This window comes from Garra rufa, chromosome 14, assembly GCF_049309525.1.
Source record: "Garra rufa chromosome 14, GarRuf1.0, whole genome shotgun sequence".
Classification (NCBI taxonomy): Eukaryota; Metazoa; Chordata; class Actinopteri; order Cypriniformes; family Cyprinidae; genus Garra; species Garra rufa.
In genome coordinates this window covers 4,221,819-4,241,393 of record NC_133374.1, presented here as the reverse complement: position 1 = coordinate 4,241,393, position 19,575 = coordinate 4,221,819, and the positions used below count along the sequence as shown (strand labels likewise).

The 19,575-nt window shown below is 31.8% G+C and overlaps 1 protein-coding gene across 1 annotated transcript in view; it reads right to left on the bottom strand.

Annotated features, from left to right (window-relative positions):
* Window positions 1–819: 819 nt before the first annotated feature.
* LOC141285445 (interleukin-1 receptor accessory protein-like) overlaps window positions 820–19,575 on the bottom strand; it is a 47,658-nt gene continuing 28,902 nt past the window's right edge. Inside the window, exons 5-12 of the mRNA XM_073818458.1 lie at window positions 17,827–18,013; window positions 11,395–11,560; window positions 10,044–10,115; window positions 9,829–9,961; window positions 9,608–9,756; window positions 6,869–7,012; window positions 4,971–5,114; window positions 820–1,405 (exon numbers count right to left, since the gene is read on the bottom strand). Of these exons, the coding sequence (XP_073674559.1) occupies window positions 978–1,405; window positions 4,971–5,114; window positions 6,869–7,012; window positions 9,608–9,756; window positions 9,829–9,961; window positions 10,044–10,115; window positions 11,395–11,560; window positions 17,827–18,013 (1,423 nt within the window). The 3' untranslated portion in view covers window positions 820–977. The remainder of the gene's footprint in view (window positions 1,406–4,970; window positions 5,115–6,868; window positions 7,013–9,607; window positions 9,757–9,828; window positions 9,962–10,043; window positions 10,116–11,394; window positions 11,561–17,826; window positions 18,014–19,575) is intronic.

The following is a 19,575-nucleotide window of genomic DNA, read 5'->3' as shown; positions in this document are numbered from 1 at the left end:
AGAATAAATGTGAACATGCAAAAAAATTATTTCACTCACTAAAAAAACAGTATTCATTAAAATGAATAGAAACAGTGAATTTCAACGCAAACCTGCAATAATTAAATATGTTAAATAATACAAATGTGACCCTGGACCACAAAACCAGTCTTAAGTCGCTGGGGTATATTTGTAGCAATAGCCAAAAATACATTGCATGGGTCAAAATTATTGATTTTTCTTTTTTGCCAAAAATCATTAGGAAATTAAGTAAAGATCATGTTCCATGAAGATTTTTTGTAAAATTTCTACTGTAAATGTATCAAAATGTAATTTTTGATTAGTAATATGCATTGTTAAGAACCTAATTTGGTCAACTTTAAAGGTGATTTTCTCAGGATTTCGATTTTTTTGCATCCTCAGATTCCAGATTTTCAAATAGATGTATCTCGGCCAAATATTGTCCTATCCTAACAAACCATACATCAATAGAAAGCTTATTTATTGAGCTTTCATATGATGTATACATCTCAGTTTTGTCAAATTTAACCTTATGACTGGTTTTGTGGTCCAGGGTCACAAATGTTCTTTATGTATTTAATCCCATTTTATGAACCAATGTCTTTGCTGCCGACTTTCGATGACCCAATTCATCCATACTAATGAGCAAAAATTACTCAAATTTTTTTTTTTTTTGCTTAAGACATTTTTTCTTCTGTGGTCTACTGTACAGATGAGAATTTGTCTAAGCCTGAGGCTTTTGGTGTGAAAAGGCTTTTACATTTGACAAAACTTTAACTTTTTATATTAAAAACAAACAAGCAAGCCCTGTCCAGATTTAAAAAGTAATGCAAAAATAATGTAACGCATTACTTTCCATAAAAAGCAACTAAGTAACGTAATTAGTTACTTTTTTAGGGAGTAACTCAATATTGTAATGCATTACTTTTAAAAGCAACTTCCTCCAACACTGGTGGGCACTAAAGAGCTGATTTTGTCTATAGCACAGTTGTAGAATAAGGATGGATGAGTTTCTCTTTTGCCTGATGTGTGTTTTGTGTGTGTGTGTCAGGTGTGTGTTGTGTGATATCCGGTAGCTGCTTGTTTGTTTGCGTGTTCCTCCTCATGGGGAGCTCGAGCTGCAGCTCTTTCCAGAAGCGTGAGGACAGAGCAGCCGATTTCTCGCCCTTCCAGCGTATGAGCGTCAGAGCCAGACGGGCCTGCCGCAGCTCTTTGACCCAGCTCTTCCACTGGACGGGTTTGAACTGGATCAGAACCACCCTGAGGCTGCCGCCGTGCAGCATGTTGGTCAGTCCGGCCTGCAGCTCCAGCAGAGCCTGCGTCCCGCGGACAGCGCTGCACGGACTCACAACAACCACCAGTCTGCGGCTCTGACCCACAAACTTCAGCGTATCATCTGTTATCGCTACACACAAATACACATTAATACACTTGCTCACACTTAAACACATACATCCTCATACAGTTTAACTAACTTGTTCAACACTGCATACAAATGTTCAATATACAGCTGAGCTGACATATACTAGCGTTTAGTGCTGTTTATATAAAATGATTGTTTTTAGTCAAATTTAGAATTGGGTTTTATTTTTATTTGGGTTCAAATTTAGTCACTTTGGTATAGGCTTTTGTCATATTTAAACAATTTTTAATATTACCATTTACGTTTAATTTATTTCAGTTCTACTTCATATTTAATTTATGTCTATATATTTTTTGATATCTTCAGTTTTCATTTTAATTTTAGATAAATGTTTAGTCATTTTTATGTGCTTTTGTGATTTTGATTATTTCGTTTTTTTTAAATATATTTTTTATATTATTTACATTAAATTTTTTTTTTTTTTTCAAAATTAATGGTAACACTTTACAATAAGGTTCATTAGTTAACATTAGTTAACCACATTAGTTAACATGAACTAATAATGAACTGCACTTATACAGCATTTATTAATCTGTGTTAATGTTAATTTCAACATTTACTAATACATTATTAAAATCTTGTTAACATTAGTTAATGCAGTGTGAACTAACATGAACAAACAATGAACAACTGAATTTCCGTTAACTAATGTTAATAAAGATTAGCAAATACAGTTACAAATGTATTGCTCATGGTTAGTTCATGTTAGTTAATACATCAACTAATGTTTAACTAATGAACCTTATTGTAAAGTGTTACCAAATTAATTTTAGTTTTTATTTAATTTTTGTCATTTTATTTGATTATTTGTTAAAATTGACAATTTAGGTTTATTTTTATTTTACTCATTATGTCATTTATTATTATTATTATTTAGTATTACAATTTAGATTGTTTTCAGTTTTAATTCAGTTAATTCATTCTGTAATGTTTTATAGGCTTTTGTTTAAATATTACTATTTAGGTTTAATACATTTTTATTTTAGTTTTAGCTTTTTAGTTTAGTTTTAGTTTTATAAACTTTTCATAAAGTTAATATTGAAATAATTTTTAATATTTTAATAATTTACTGACATTCGCATTTTCATGGTAATCTGATGTTGGTTATAATATTGAAATAATTTGTAATATTTTAATAATTTAATGACATTCGCATTTTCATGCTACTCTGATGTTGGTTATAATATTTAAATAATTTGTAATATTTTAATAATTTACTGACATTCGCATTTTCATGGTAATCTGATGTTGGTTATAATATTGAAATAATTTTTTATATTTTAATAATTTACTGACATTCGCATTTTCATGGTAATCTGATGTTGGTTATAATATTGAAATAATTTTTAATATTTTAATAATTTACTGACATTCGCATTTTCATGGTAATCTGATGTTGGTTATAATATTGAAATAATTTGTAATATTTTAATAATTTAATGACATTCGCATTTTCATGCTACTCTGATGTTGGTTATAATATTTAAATAATTTTTAATATTTTAATAATTTAATGACATTCGCATTTTCATGGTACTCTGATGTTGGTTATAATATTTAAATAATTTTTAATATTTTAATAATTTACTGACATTCGCATTTTCATGGTAATCTGATGTTGGTTATAATATTTAAATAATTTTTAATATTTTAATAATTTACTGACATTCGCATTTTCATGGTAATCTGATGTTGGTTATAATATTTAAATAATTTTTAATATTTTAATAATTTACTGACATTCGCATTTTCATGGTACTCTGATGTTGGTTATAGTATTGAAATAATTTTTAATATTTTAATAATTTAATGACATTCGCATTTTCATGGTAATCTGATGTTGGTTATAATATTTAAATAATTTTTAATATTTTAATAATTTACTGACATTCGCATTTTCATGCTACTCTGATGTTGGTTATAATATTTAAATAATTTTTAATATTTTAATAATTTACTGACATTCACATTTTCATGGTACTCTGATGTTGGTTATAATATTTAAATAATTTTTAATATTTTAATAATTTACTGACATTCGCATTTTCATGCTACTCTGATGTTGGTTATAATATTTAAATAATTTTTAATATTTTAATAATTTACTGACATTCGCATTTTCATGCTACTCTGATGTTGGTTATAATATTTAAATAATTTTTAATATTTTAATAATTTACTGACATTCGCATTTTCATGCTACTCTGATGTTGGTTATAATATTTAAATAATTTTTAATATTTTAATAATTTAATGACATTCGCATTTTCATGCTACTCTGATGTTGGTTATAATATTGAAATAATTTTTAATATTTTAATAATTTAATGACATTCGCATTTTCATGGTAATCTGATGTTGGTTATAATATTTAAATAATTTTTAATATTTTAATAATTTAATGACATTCGCATTTTCATGCTACTCTTAAGTTGGTTATAATATTTAAATAATTTTTAATATTTTAATAATTTAATGACATTCGCATTTTCATGGTAATCTGATGTTGGTTATAATATTGAAATAATTTTTTATATTTTAATAATTTACTGACATTCGCATTTTCATGGTAATCTGATGTTGGTTATAATATTGAAATAATTTTTAATATTTTAATAATTTACTGACATTCGCATTTTCATGGTAATCTGATGTTGGTTATAATATTGAAATAATTTGTAATATTTTAATAATTTACTGACATTCGCATTTTCATGGTAATCTGATGTTGGTTATAATATTGAAATAATTTGTAATATTTTAATAATTTACTGACATTCGCATTTTCATGGTACTCTGATGTTGGTTATAATATTGAAATAATTTTTTATATTTTAATAATTTACTGACATTCGCATTTTCATGGTAATCTGATGTTGGTTATAATATTTAAATAATTTTTAATATTTTAATAATTTAATGACATTCGCATTTTCATGGTACTCTGATGTTGGTTATCAGCCACATGACGTGCAAACAAATAGATAAAATATTTGATCTTTTTTTAGTAAATGTTGTGTTTTGACATTGTAGCGCTGTTATTTTAGCACGCTAATAATTTTGTTAACATTTTGAATTTACATTTTTTTATATTTTCAATTTAATTTTAATTTAGTTGTAGTAGCGCTTTCATAATTTCCATTAGTTTAGCTTACATTTATATTACTTTGAGTTTACTTTAATTTTTAGTTTAAATTAAACGTGGTATAAAAACGAAGACAGAAATTACAATTGTACCCTAAAATAATTAGAAAATTATGAAAATAATAACTTTATGTATATTTAAGTTATAATACTAGTATTTATGTCAGAAGTTCTTCACTTTCAAACATTCAAACCCTCAAATTTTAAACATTTTAAATCCTCAAGCTTTTATTTTGGTGGAATACTGGTGAAATGCTGCAAACGTTAAATTATGAATGTGAATGTTAATGAAGTAAACATGCACAATCCTAAATGCATATTGAACTTGCAGCTTGTTTACAGTGAATGAAGCCGCTTTGATAAGCCACTGTTTGTGAACCCGTACTCTATGTCTGATACTCACTTCCTCCTGGAAGACTGTCCCGGTCAAAGATGCAGACGGAGTAACCAAACTCAATTTCCAGGACTCGACGCAGCGTGGAAAGAACAAACTCCTCCTCCTCACTGTTGCGAGCGTATGAGATATACACGTCATACTGCTTATCATCTGCAGACACAGACAGAGATTAGTCACAACTACTGTTAAACTTCAGCTTGACCTTTAAGAGTGAGCAAATAATGCAGTAAAACTTCAGCTCACAAAGCCAAAAAAAACACATACTAATAGCTGACATTAAACACAAAAGTATATTGACATAATATATAGACAAAAAACAATGTTTCATTGCCACATAAAAAAAATTCTAAGATTACAAGAATAAAGTCCTTATATTTTGAGAATTAAGTCATAATATATTATAATATTTATTATATAAAATATATTATTGAAATATATTTCGACTTTATTCCAGAAGTATTCCGACTTTATTCTCGCAGTATTTCAATTTTATTCTCGAAATATTTTGACTTTATTCTCAAAGTATTTTGACTTTATTCTAGAAGTATTCCGACTTTATTCTCGCAGTATTTCAATTTTTTTCTTGAAATATTTTGACTTTATTCTCAAATTATTTCGACTTTATTCCATAAGTATTCCAACTTTATTTTCGCAGTATTTCAATTTTATTCTCGAAATATTTTGACTTTATTCTCAAATTATTTCGACTTTATTCCATAAGTATTCCAACTTTATTTTCGCAGTATTTCAATTTTATTCTCGAAGTATTTTGACTTTATTCCAGAAGTATTCCGACTTTATTCCCACAGTATTTCGACTTTAATCTCAAAATATTTAAAGAATAGTCAAAATACTATGAGTACTTCCAGAATAGAGTCGAAATAAATAGTACAAGAATAAAGTCAAAATATTTTCGTAGTATTTTGACTTTATTCTCGAAATTCTTTGACTTTATTCTCGAAATACTTTGACTTTATTCTCACAATACTTCGACTTTATTCTCGAAATATTTAAAAGAATAAAGTCCAAATACTACGAGAAGAGTACTTAAGAATAAAGTCGAAATATTCTCGTAGTATTTATACATTATTCTCATTGTATTTTCACTTTATTCTTGAAGTATTTCAAGAATACTGTAAAGTCTAAATACCATGAAGAGTACTTTGCGAATAAAGCCAAAATACTTTGAGATCTTTTGTATTTTGACTTTATTCAGAAAGTATTTCAACTTTATTCGCATAGTGTTTTAACTTTATTCTCGTAATATTACAACTTTAATCTCGTAATCTTAAGATTTTTTTTAACATTGCACTAAAACGCCTTCGTAAAAAACGATAACTAAAAAAAATTATGTAATTTAACTTTAAAATTAATGTGAGAAACACAAATATATTAATTCAGTGATCTCAATGATACTAAAATAATCCTGATCTGTCACAGAAACAATCAAGTTGACAGCAATAATTAATACAATTAAATATAACAACTAACTAGAAACATATTAAACTAAAGTTGTAAGCACAGTGATAAACAGAAGCATTTTCAATGAGGCGCTTCAGCACAAATGAATCTCTTCATTCTTTTAAAGCGGCTCAGTGAAATGAATCCGTCTTCAGCGTTAGATATGAGAAAGAGAAGCGTCTGATTATTGCTTCTGTTCACTCGGCTGTAAAAGCGACTGCGCAGTGTGAGGTAAACAGCAGTGATGTAGTGTTTGCTCATGCTACACTGACGCCTGCCTTCTGGAAAACTAGGAAAAGCCAGATTGTCTGAAAACAGCTGATCTACAGTAAATGTTCTTGATTCTGGACATTAATTTTAGACCTGATAATACAGAACTAGCTATGAAACAGTGTTGTTTATATCTGTCGTTGAGGTCAGTGAGTGTATGTTTGTGTTTTCACCTGTGTATCTCTCATCTGAGCCGAACCAGGAGCGATAGAGCAGTAGCATCTCGAGCCAGAACACGTGATAGATGACGAACATCATCAACATGAGCGCCAGCGTCACTCCTAAACCACAGCCCAGCTCTAAAGTCGGGACGTACGCTACACACACAAACATACAGGATTATATACAAACATAGACACACAACACACATCAAATACTCATTTAACAGGGCAAATTTAGCTATTTAAGCTTATTATGGATTCAAGGAACACATAAAGCTGTATGCTTTATGCTTTAGGTCATTTATAAAAGCATCTGGCAAATGCATAATTGACATCTGCTCAACCAAAAAATCTAATTTAAATAAATAGTTACAAAATTTTTTGTTTGCTTTCTGATTTTTGGGCATACAGGGTCTAAAGTAAACACAGTTGAGATCAAAAGTTTACACCCCCCTTTCAGAATCTGCAAAATGTTAATTATTTTACCAAAATAAGAGGGATCATACAAAATTAAATGTAGTGACCTGAATAAGATGTTCCACATAAAAGACATTTACATATGTGACCCTGGACCACAAAACCAGTCTTAAGTCGCTGGGGTATATTTGTAGCAATAGCCAAAAATACATTGCATGGGTCAAAATTTTTGATTTTGCTTTTATGCCAAAAATCATTAAGAAATTAAGTAAAGTTCATGTTCCATGAAGATTTTTTGTAAAATTCCTACTGTAAACATATCAAAATGTAATTTTTGATTAGTTATCTGCATTGTTAAGAACCTAATTTGGACAACTTTAAAGGTGATTTTCTCAGTCTTTTTGATTTTTTTGCATCCTCAGATTTCTGATTTCAAATAGATGTATCTCGGCCAAATATTGTCCTATCCTAACAAACCATATATCAATAGAAAGCTTATTTATTGAGCTTTCATATGATGTATAAATCTCAGTTTTGTCAAATTTAACCTTATGACTGGTTTTGTGGTCCAGGGTCACATATAGTCCACAAGAGAAATAATAGTTGAATTTATAAAAATTACCCCGTTCAAAAGTCCCTTGTTTTTCCTAAAGAGTTAAACTGTCTGCTGTACTTCAGAAAAATCTTTCAGTTCCCAATTTAGGCAAAATCAGAACAACGTACACATCTCTATTCTGTTCAAAAGTTTTCACCCCCTGGCTCTTAATGCATGGTTTTTCGTTCTGGAGCATCAGTGAGAGTTTGAACCTTCTGTAATAGTTGCATATGAGTCCCTCGGTTGTCCTCAGTGTGAAAAGATGGATCTCAAAATCATACAGTTATTGTTGGAAAGGGTTCAAATACACAAAAATGCTGGAAAACCTGACCTGAAGGATTTTTCTGAAGAACAGCAGGCAGTTTAACTGTTCAGGACAAACAAGGGACTCATGAACAACTATCACTAAACAAAAAAACACAGCTGTGGCTCATTCAGGTAACAACACAGTATTACGAATCAAGGGTATGTACATTTTTGAACAGGGTCATTTTTAAAAATTCAACTATTTTTTTCTCTTGTGCACTATATACTATATACTTTTTTGTGAATTATCTTATTCAGTTCAGTACTAAATAAACAATTACATGCATTTTGTATGATTCCTCTTATTTTGGTAAAATCATTAATATTTTGCAGATTCTATACAAGTGCCAAATGCAGATAAAATGTATTAATTAAATTATTCTTTTAATGCCACATCAGCAGTATTTTCATGACAAATTTAGAGTAGAAGAAACTAAAATTACTAAAAAAAAAGTTTTGGTCTAAAAGTTTTAGTTTGAATAAATATAAAGCTTAATAGAATGCATTAAGTAAGCATTAAATTGATTAAAAGTTACAGTAAAGACATTTATAATGTTAAAGATTTATTTTGATCTATTTAAAAAATCTGTTCTTTTGAACTTTATATTCATCAAACATTTTGTTTTTATTTAGAATTTGTGATTTTGTTCAATGGTAACAATGCCGTTTTAAAATCTATTTTGATATTTTTCCCATATAAAGAGTATTATGAAATATTGCTATTTAAAATAAATATAAAATATAATTTATTTCTGTGATGCACAGCTGGATTTTCATCATCCATTACTCCAGTCTTCAGTGTCACATGATCCTTCAGAAATCATTCTAATATACTGATTTATTACTTTATCACTGTTGAAAACTTATAACTTATAAGTTGGATTGGATTGTTTTTTGGAACCTGTGGTACTTTTTCAGAATTCTTTGTATAAAAAGTTAAAAAGAACAGCATTTATTCAAAATAGAAATCTTTTCTAACAATAGAAGTCTTTACTATCACTTTTTATCAATTTAACACATCGTTGCTGAATAAAAGTATCAAAGGGAGAAAGAAAGAACACATTTACAGACCCCAAACTTTCAATTTCAATTTGAAATAAATTCTGTTCTTTTTAATGTTTTATTCATCAAAGAATACTGAAAAAAGTATGACAGGTTTAAAAAAAATATTAAGCAGCATATACGCAAAAAATAAATTCTGAAGGATCGTGTGACACTGAATACTGGAGTAATAATGCTGAAATGGAGTAATATTTTAAAGTATATTAAAATAGAAAATTGCATTAACATTTCACAATATTGCAGTTTTTTCCCTATATTTTTAATCAGATAAACACAGCCTTGAGCAGAAGTTCTGTCTCCTTCAAAAAGCATTAAAAATCTTATTGATCCCAAACAAACAGTGTGTTCATTGTGTTAGTGTGTGTAATTACGTTCAGCTTTGAGTATGGCTCTGCTGGTGTGGAACCCGCGACTGTTTCTTGCAGAGCAGTTAAACTCCCTCTGCAGGTCGTCAGCTGAAAAATCCATCACATACAGGACTCGTTCTTTGTTCTCGTCACCGTAATCATAGCTCACAAGCCTACACACACATATGAGTCAGTAAAACTCAGATTGAAAAAGTGAAAAAAAAAAAACGCAAACGCTTCCGTACTTGGCCTCAGGTGAACTGAATCGTGGATCGCCGAGTTGCTCCACGGTTTTGTTGTCGATGGTCCACCAGATGTCCTGCTTTTCGTTGTACAGGTGAGGCAGGTACACACAACAGGTCAGCGTCGCTGTATCTCCTGTAATGCGGAGAAGTTTACTGATGCACACTGCTGAAAGCACAGCAAAAACAACAAGAAAGAAGTAGAAGAGCATGCTCACCCAGAGTCACTGTGTAGATCTGATCGCTTGCAGGATTCTGAATGATGGGAACTTTACTGCCCACGTCAGGAACTACAGGAGAGAGAGAGAGACGTGTGAATCTTCAGATGAGACTAAATGTATGAAAGCTTTTTCTGCCACGGGTTAAAAAAAAAAAGAACACAGAATTTTGGGAAAAAGTCAATTGCAAGGTATAAACTAAGAACAATGAGATATGAACTTAGAATTGCAAGCTATAAACTTATAATTGCAAGAAAATTGTCAGAATTGTGAGAAAAAAGTCATTTGAGACCAACTCAGAACTGCAAGAAAATAAAGTCAGAATTGCAAGAAAAAAAATCAATTGCGAGGTATGAACTAAGAATTATGAAATATGAACTTGGAATAACAAGACAAACTCAGAATTGCGAAAAAATGTCAGAACTGTGAGAATACATCAGAATTGTAATAAAAGAGGCAGAATTGCAAAAAACAAACTCAGAAAATGTCAGAATGATGAAAAAACATTAGTATCAGAAAAAAAAAGTCAATTGCGAGGTATGAACTAAGAATTATGAAATATGAACTTGGAATTACAAGACAAACTCAGAATTGCAAAAAAATGTCAGAACTGTGAGAATACATCAGAATTGTAATAAAAGAGGCAGAATTGCAAAAAACAAACTCAGAAAATGTCAGAATGGTGAAAAAACATCAGTATCAGAAAAAAAAAGTCAATTGCGAGGTATGAACTAAGAATTATGAAATATGAACTTGGAATTACAAGACAAACTCAGAATTGCAAAAAAATGTCAGAACCGTGAGAATACATCAGAATTGCAATTAATAAGGCAGAATTGCAAGAAATAAACTCAGAATTGTGACAAAATTGTCAGAATTGCAAGAAAAAACGTAAATTGAGAGGTATGAACTAAGAATGAAGAAATATCAACTTAGTATTGCGAGACAGAATCGCAAAAAAGTCAGAATTGCAAGAAATAAACTCAATCGTGAGAAAAAGTCAGAATTGTGAGAAAAAAAATTGCCAGGTACAAACTAAAAATTATGATATGAACTCAGAATTACAAGATATGAAATCAGAACTGTGAGAAAATGTTAGAATTACGAGAAAAAAAATCAGAATTACAAGAAAAATTCAGAATTGCGAAATAAAAAGTCAATTGCAAGGTGTAAACTACAAATTGCGAGGTATTAACTAAGAATTATGATAGAAACTCAGAATTTCATGAAAAAAAAACTCAAAATTGCAAGAAAAAAGTAAGAATTGTGAGGATTTGCAGAAATGAGATTAAAAAAAAATTGTCAGAAACAAGCTTCCAGAATGAGGCAAATGGAAACAATAATATCGTACCAACAGGTATGACGTTAATGGTGCGTGTGAACTGGAGCGTGCGTCCGTTCATCTGATATGAAACCACACACGTGTAGAGACCCTTGAACGGCCCCATCATCCTGTAGATCACCACATCATCTCCTTTCTGCTCTCGGTCTCCTACAAACTGACCAGACCTGCATAACTACAGAAAAACAGACGTCAACCTTCAAGCTGAACTGCATGATCCACATTTCTTAAATCACTTCACACTCTCTAGAAGGGAGTTGACGTGGTAAAATAAATACAAAAAATAGAGTGCCTTGCAAAAGTATTCATGATTTAATTACATCTAAATCAGTGTTTCTCAACGGGGGCGTTCGGAGAACATCGGGGGGTGCTGAAAGCTAAAATTTTGAAAAGGGGCGGCTGAGATGTTCTTGGGGGCGTTTGGTTATGACGAGTTTAAACTGAAATGTATGAGCTGAAACTGGTCTTCCACATCCCAACTCCGTTTGTACACTGAATGCATCAAGGTGCACTTTCTATATCTATTTGTCAAGTTATCTGTAGCATAAGCGAGCGTTTTCAATTCATTTATGTGGAAGTTGAGCGTAAACGGTCGCGTGGTGCATTTTGGGATTGGAAGCGGCGTGAAGAAAGCGTTGAGAGCATCTGAGAGCGTCAAAAGGTTGGACATTCCTCAACTTTATGCAAATCTCGAGCGCAAAACGCTGGGCGACAACCAATCGCTGTGAGAAGTTGGCAAGGAAAGACTGTGACGCGTGTTTCCGAAACTGGTGGATTACTGAGCTGAAATCACATATTATTGAAAAAGTCACGCAAAAGTAAATGAACTTTGCATGTTGTTATTATACGCTACAGTTTAGTTTGTGAACCGCCGTTAAAAGAAGACAATGGAACGTAAATAGGGTGTGAACATTGTTTTTCAGAGGCATGCTCAGCCCTACATTTGACACACCCCAAAGCAGTGCATTGTAGCGTTGCCAGCGGCACTGAGTGCAAATTTAACTCTGTAGTGTGAACGCACCGTCAGGGTTACGGCGGTTTCACACTGCATGCGTAAGCAGGACGTAAGCAGCGCGTATTTTTTCCCGGCGCCCATGTTAACAGATTAGAGCATTCACACCGCACGCGGCAGCGCATAGCAGAAGCGTCAGTGCCGCGATCGTTTCGGCGTCGAGTCTATTTTTGCTGCGCCGCTTACGCTGGATTAAAGCCACAGTTCATTGATCTTCACCAAAATTGACCTGATTAAAGGAACACTCCCCTTTTTTTGGAAATAGGCTCATTCTCCAACTCCCCCCCCGAGTTAATAAGTTGATTTTTACCGTTTTTAAATCCATTCAGCCGTTCTCCTGTTCTGGTGATATCACTTTTAGCATAGCTTAGCATAGATCATTGAATCCTATTAGACCAATAGCATCACGTTCAAAAATGACCAACGAGTTTCCATATTTGTTGTATTTAAAACTTGACACTTCTGTAGTTATATCGTGTACTAATACCGGTGGAAATGCAAAGCTGCAAGTTTCTAGGCTGATAAGATTAGGAACTACACTCCCATTCCGGCGTAATAGTCAAGGAAGTTTGCTGCCGTAATATGGCCGAAGCAGGCGGAGTAATATCAGAAATGAGTTCCCAGCTAGTTTAGCATTTGCACATGTGCTGCGTGGTATTACTGCTCCTGCTTCAGCCTTATTATGTTGCAGACTTGATGAACAAAATGTTTGTTTATAGGCCTATTTATAAAATACATGTCAGTGAAAACTTTGGAAATCTTTTCTTTGTACTGTTGTCAATTAAAAAAAAGTTAAATAGAATATAGAATAAATAGAATATAGAAATAGAACTTTTAGTGTTGTACTTTAGTTTTCTTTAAGTTATATGCATAGGCAAACTTTGAAATATTCTCAAAATATTTGAGATGTGTAAAATATTTTGCATGTGTAAATGTGGTATTAAAAACCATGTCCACTGTGTCAGAAAAAAGGGGAATTCAATATATTTTTAAAAAACAAGGTATTTTCTAGCCTGGCTAACGCCAAACCACGTCATGACATCGTCATGATTCGTGGTCTGGGAACCACATGTTCATTTTCTCGTATTTGAGGCGTGGTTTACGAATGCCCAGAGCCGTTTATTGGGGGCTACGAATGTCTATCAAATGCACCTGTGCGTAGCTCATAGCCAATCGTTTCAATTATACCAGACGACGTACGTAGAGCCACAGTAATTCGACAAGGAAGACGAAGAGTTTTGACTGAGGACAAAGTTATGCTTCATAAATTATTTATCAATCGTAATTCAACGCTGACTTTTTAGCATGCATTTGACCGAATTGTCTGCTTTTGTCTTTATTTCCGATTACATAAGTCTCTTATACTTTATACTTATACTTTTATAATGGCTTACATTGTTCATTAAAACTGACATTTAACAAAAAAGGCAGAGTTGTGCTTGTCATGTTTCATTTTATTATACATAGAGTATTATACACAGTGCACATATAGCTTAAATCACGTATAAACATGTTTTATTATTTTTAAAATGAGTACGAAAAGAGAGTTGTGGCTTATATTTTGAAGAAAACAAAGAGGCAGTGGTGTTTGATATCACTTCCTTTTATTGTAATTATTGTTTTGTAACGAGTTGCATGAACCACATTTTTGTCACTATTAATATGTTTAACGTTAAATGAAATAGAAAAGAGGCAATGCTGTTTGATATAAAATATTTCGTTTCACTGTAATGTTGTACATTCCCTGAACTACGTTTTTGCAGCTATTAATATGTTTAAATGAAAACGAAAAGAGGCAGAGGTGGTTGATATCATATTTCGTCTTATTGTAAATACATACAGTGAAGCAGTGAAGATAACCAGAGTAGAAAAGGCGAGCTGACTGACGTTATCAAGTACACTGCTGTTCCATTTGCAGAATTGCAGGACTTGCATCCTCACATCCTCGGGTGTTCTTACTCCCAAGTCAGACTTCCAAGTCCGAACTACGAAGGACGCAAGTCCGAACTTTGCGTAACGTTACTTGGTATTGAGAAACGGTCTTGTGTGTAACTATCTAAGGCTGCATCGAAAGATAACTTCGCGTCTGCTGCCATGCTGGATCCATATTTATAAACAAAATGCTTCGGTGAGCAGTGTTGCCAGATCGGGTTGACGATTTCCAGCCCAAAAGCTCACCAAAACCCGCCCACTTCAACAAAAACCAGCCCAAATTTTAACTGCCAAAATAATGAGAATTTTATTGCCAGGTCAAGGTCGATAAGGACCATTTTTATCTCTTTAAAAAAAGAATAATGACAAAATAAAATAAAGATAAATCAATTTCACAGGTCTATGGATCAAAACAGTCCGAAAATATGCATAAAATGTCTTCTTTTCAAAGTGGAAATTAACCGATGACTTTAACCCTTGGAAAAACACATGCATCATTTTCAATGTCCACAGTAAAAATATGCCAATTTCTGTGCAAAAATTGCACAATAAAGTGATGAGAAACAAATGTAATGTAGCTGGCATTTACGTTCATGCACACACCCACGTTTTCTTATTTCAGTTACAATTATATTTAGAAGTCTTCTATTCATCTCTCACCATGTGTAATCCACTTAGACTTTTTATCGTGTAACTTATATTTAGGCCACTTTGCCACCGCAATTACTTAAAATCAATAAATGAATAAGCTGCATATTCAAAATCTTGCCCGTTATAGGGCCAAAACCCCGTCACTCACAAGTCATCACATCTCACTAACATTAAAGACGTAAATTGATTGACAGGTCTCTGTTAAACTAAACCAGTAAGGGTTGCGTTAAGCAAAAATGAGTTGATGACTGCACTACACATTATATTACTGTGATACTTTGAGCTCGAAGGTATTAAAATAACAATGACTAATGATAAAAGCGAAGGAAAAAGCAGCTGATTGGGCGGCTTTTATTTTTTTAAAGCAGCCCAAATTTTGTCTACCCGCCCAATGCGTTATTCTCCGCTCCAAGCCGATCAAAAGAAGCCCAATTGGGCGGAAACCCGCCCAATCTGGCAACACTGTCGGTGAGTCGCATAGAAGGCGTCATCGTCTTGCTGCTCCCTCCTCATTCTGTGATTGGTTCCCTATCTGAGGTGAAAATTTGGTCCATGGTTTCCAGGCTGCCTAGCAGCGTGAATAAAATCGTGCTGCACGCAAGGCAGCGTGGGGAAACCCAGGCTAGGTATTTTCTAAAACTAAGGGATAAATATTATTTTTCACTAAAAGCTAATTGAAAATATCCTTACATATCACAGCAGTAAAAAAAGGGTGTTCAAGAGTTCCAGGAATGGAAGAACAAACTAAAATCACTTATGTAAAAATGTCCTTTTGAATATGTTCTAAACAGGAATTTTTATAGTTTTTTTAAATTTGGTTTACTTGCTTAAAAACTCTGTAAATGAATGTTATTTCACTTATTTTAAAATAATTTACTGTAAAAAAAGTACATCACTGTTTTTTTAATCAGTTCAATGCATCCTTGAATTAAACCAATTTCTTAAAAATCGTAATGACCCCAAACATTTGAATTATTATAAATATAATAGCATTCCTTGTTATAAACACATAATGATAAGAATAATCAACTTTAATATTCAGTAAGGACATTTAGACTATGTTTATTTGATGGGGGGCGATGAGGGACCTGGATAATGGGTAGGGGGGCACTGGCCCAAAAAAGGTTGAGAACCACTGATCTAAATAATATGCATTTTAATTAAATTAATTACCTGCATGATTTGATTACATCTTAGCATCCAAATATTATATAGTTTTATAACCCATTTCTAACATGATGGAATTACTTGATTTAACTACGTCTTAACATCCAAATAATATGCATTTAAATTTAATTATTTTTATTTTATTGTATTTAATTTTCATTTATAACCTATTCCTAACATGACGGCATTACTTGCATGATTTGATTACATCTTAACATCCAAATAATATGCATTTTAATTGATTTTATTTTACTTTACTTATTTATTTTATAACCTATTCCTAACATGATGGAATTACTTGCATGATTTGATTACATCTTAACATCCAAATTATTTTATTTTATAACCTATTCCTAACATGATGGAATTACTTGCATGATTTGATTACATCTTAACATCCAAATTATTTTATTTTATAACCTATTCCTAACATGATGGAATTACTTGCATGATTTGATTACATCTTAACATCAAAATAATATTGAATTTAATTCTTTTATTTTTGAATTTTCTAACCTATTCCCAACATGATGGAATTACTTGCATGTTTTGATTACATCTTAACTACCAAATTATTTTATTTTATAACCTATTCCTAACATGATGGTATTACTTGCATGATTTGATTACGTTTTAACATCAAAATAATATGTATTTTATTTTATTTTATAACCTATTCCTAAAATGATGGAATTACTTGTATGATTTGATTACATCTTAACATCCAAAATAATATGTAATTTAATTTAAATTTATTTAAAAAATGATGGTATTACTTGCAAATTGCCACAATGCTGGATTAAATGTGCCCGCAACTGTTATTCCTACAAGCAACAGCTTCCTTTTACATACTGCACCAAAAATGTGGTTAAAACACTGACATTTGACTATAAATGACCTTTAACCAGCTGCACAAGAAATATAGATTTCTAGTTTGATCAGGGCACAATGCATTTGAAGCTGAATGCACACACCTGCAGTGCTGCCTTTATTTATTTTTCACTCAGACAGCTATTTTAAGTCATACGAGTTATAATTACTATTTCCAATTAAATCCTAAAATCTCAAAACAACATTTTGCAAAACAGCACTAAAATCTGGCATGAAATGTATCGTAAATATTGTTTCTTATTCTAAAATAACATTTAAAAATAGCCAATGTGCATGATGTACAGTGCAGAGTGAAGACTGTATGGAAGTTTCACATAAACGCCAGGTCAAACTTTGCTGATTGCTAATTGGCTTATTTATTTGGAAGGCGGGGCTTATTTTGCTATACTGTAGTTGCCATATATGGCAATCCATGCCATTCTAATAGCAGTGGCTCATCTTAAGTATATATAGGTAATTTAGTCTTTTTGAAGAGCACTAGCATTGATAATAGACCTTTCTTCATACGCAGTATCGCTACAGGTCGTTTCTTGCATTGTTACGACTCTTTAAACAGACAAATTGCCCGTGCTAATTTGCATTTTGATAGTTTTGCCCACATACAACCTTCAAACTGAATAATGCTGATTGTTTGAGTTCACGTCTTCTCAGTTCATTAGCCGTGTGACTCCGGAGATTAAGAAATGCATTTTCTGCATGACGGTCGGATGAGTTTTCTGTATCACATTCAATTATGATAGTCTCAGATGTTTATTCTCACACACACAAACAGAGAGAGCTAGACTCACGTGGTACCAGCTGACGGTGTGTGTGCTGTTGGGCAGCGTGAGTGTGTTCAGGTCTGGACAGGAGAGGGTTCGTTCGCTCTGGAACGCTACAGTCAGGTTCAGGTGAGGTTGAGCGCTCCTGTCACACTCGCCGTTCTTCTGAATGACCTCCAGCTCCACACCGATCTTCACACACGACGAAATGTTGCTGCCACACACACAAAACAGCATGAAATCACCTGCACGACTGGTTTAGATCTATATAATATATCCTATTTATATCCTAATCTAATCTGATTCGGTTGATTTGGCTCCATGTTTATATTTAGATCCAAATAATTTAAAAAATAATACAATACAATATGTGACCCTGCACCACAAAACCAGTCATAAGGTTAAATTTTACAAAACTGAGATATATACATCATATGAAAGCTCAATAAATAAGCTTTCTATTGATGTATAGTTTGTTAGGATAGGACAATATTTGACCGAGATACATCTATTTGAAAATCTGAAATCTAAGGGTGCAAAAAAATCAAAATACTGAGAAAATCACCTTTAAAGTTGTCCAAATTAAGTTCTTAACAATGCATACTACTAATCAAAAATTACATTTTGATTGGTTTACAGTAGGAATTTTACAAAAAATATTAACGTAACATGATCTTTACTTAATTTCCTAATGATTTTTGACATAAAAGAAAAATCAATAATTTTGGCCCATACAATGTATTTTTGGCTATTGCTACAAATATACCCCAGCGACTTAAGACTGGTTTTGTGGTCCAGGGTCACATATAATATAATAGTGTTGTCACAATACTGGAATTTCTAACTTCGATACGATACCTTTAAAATAGTATCGATATTCGACAAAGAGGTATATGCATATGTACACTGCTACAGACCTGTTCAGCTTCTTGGCTTCATTTGAGTTTGAGCTTCATACTTTATTTGCTGTTCAAATACAACTGGTAGTGTAGGTCGTAAACTTTTTTTTTTTCTTTTTAGACCACACTTTTAAAATTAACTGAAATATCTAACTAATCTTAGAACTTAAGTTAATGGTAATAGATATTTGTTAACATTAGTTAACATGAATAAACAATGAAAAATACTTCCAAAACATTTATTAATCTTAGTTAAAAGTTCATTTAAAATAAAATTTACTAATACATTAGTAAGTTATATCTGTTAATATTTTTTATTGGACCAGAGCTAACATGATCCGTTGTATTTCTATTACCTACCGTTATCAAAGATTCAAATATTCTATAACAAATGCATTGCTCATAGTTCATAAATGCTGGTTAATAGATTAATATTATTTGATGAACACATTTTAATGCCGGTGTTGTGCCCATTTTCGACCCCTGCCAAATTATTACCCCTCTCGTTGAAATCGCTAACCCTAACCTACCAATACTAGGGGGGTAGTAATCTGGCGGGGGTCAGAAGTTGGCATAACACCTGATTCATAATCAAGTGAAAGTGACAGCTCGGCTAGTATCAATACTTCGGGAAATTAGTATTGGTACCATTCAGATATTTCAGTATCGATATTTATCGAAATATCGATATTTTTGACAACACTATAATATAATATAATATAATATAATATAATGAAATAACCTGCATGATTTTGTTACACAAATCTATGTAGGTCAAATAATATTTATTTTTCATAATAATTATTGTTACATTTAATACATTTATATCTTTTATGTACTTTACATTATATAACTTAGAAGTAACATGATAGAATTA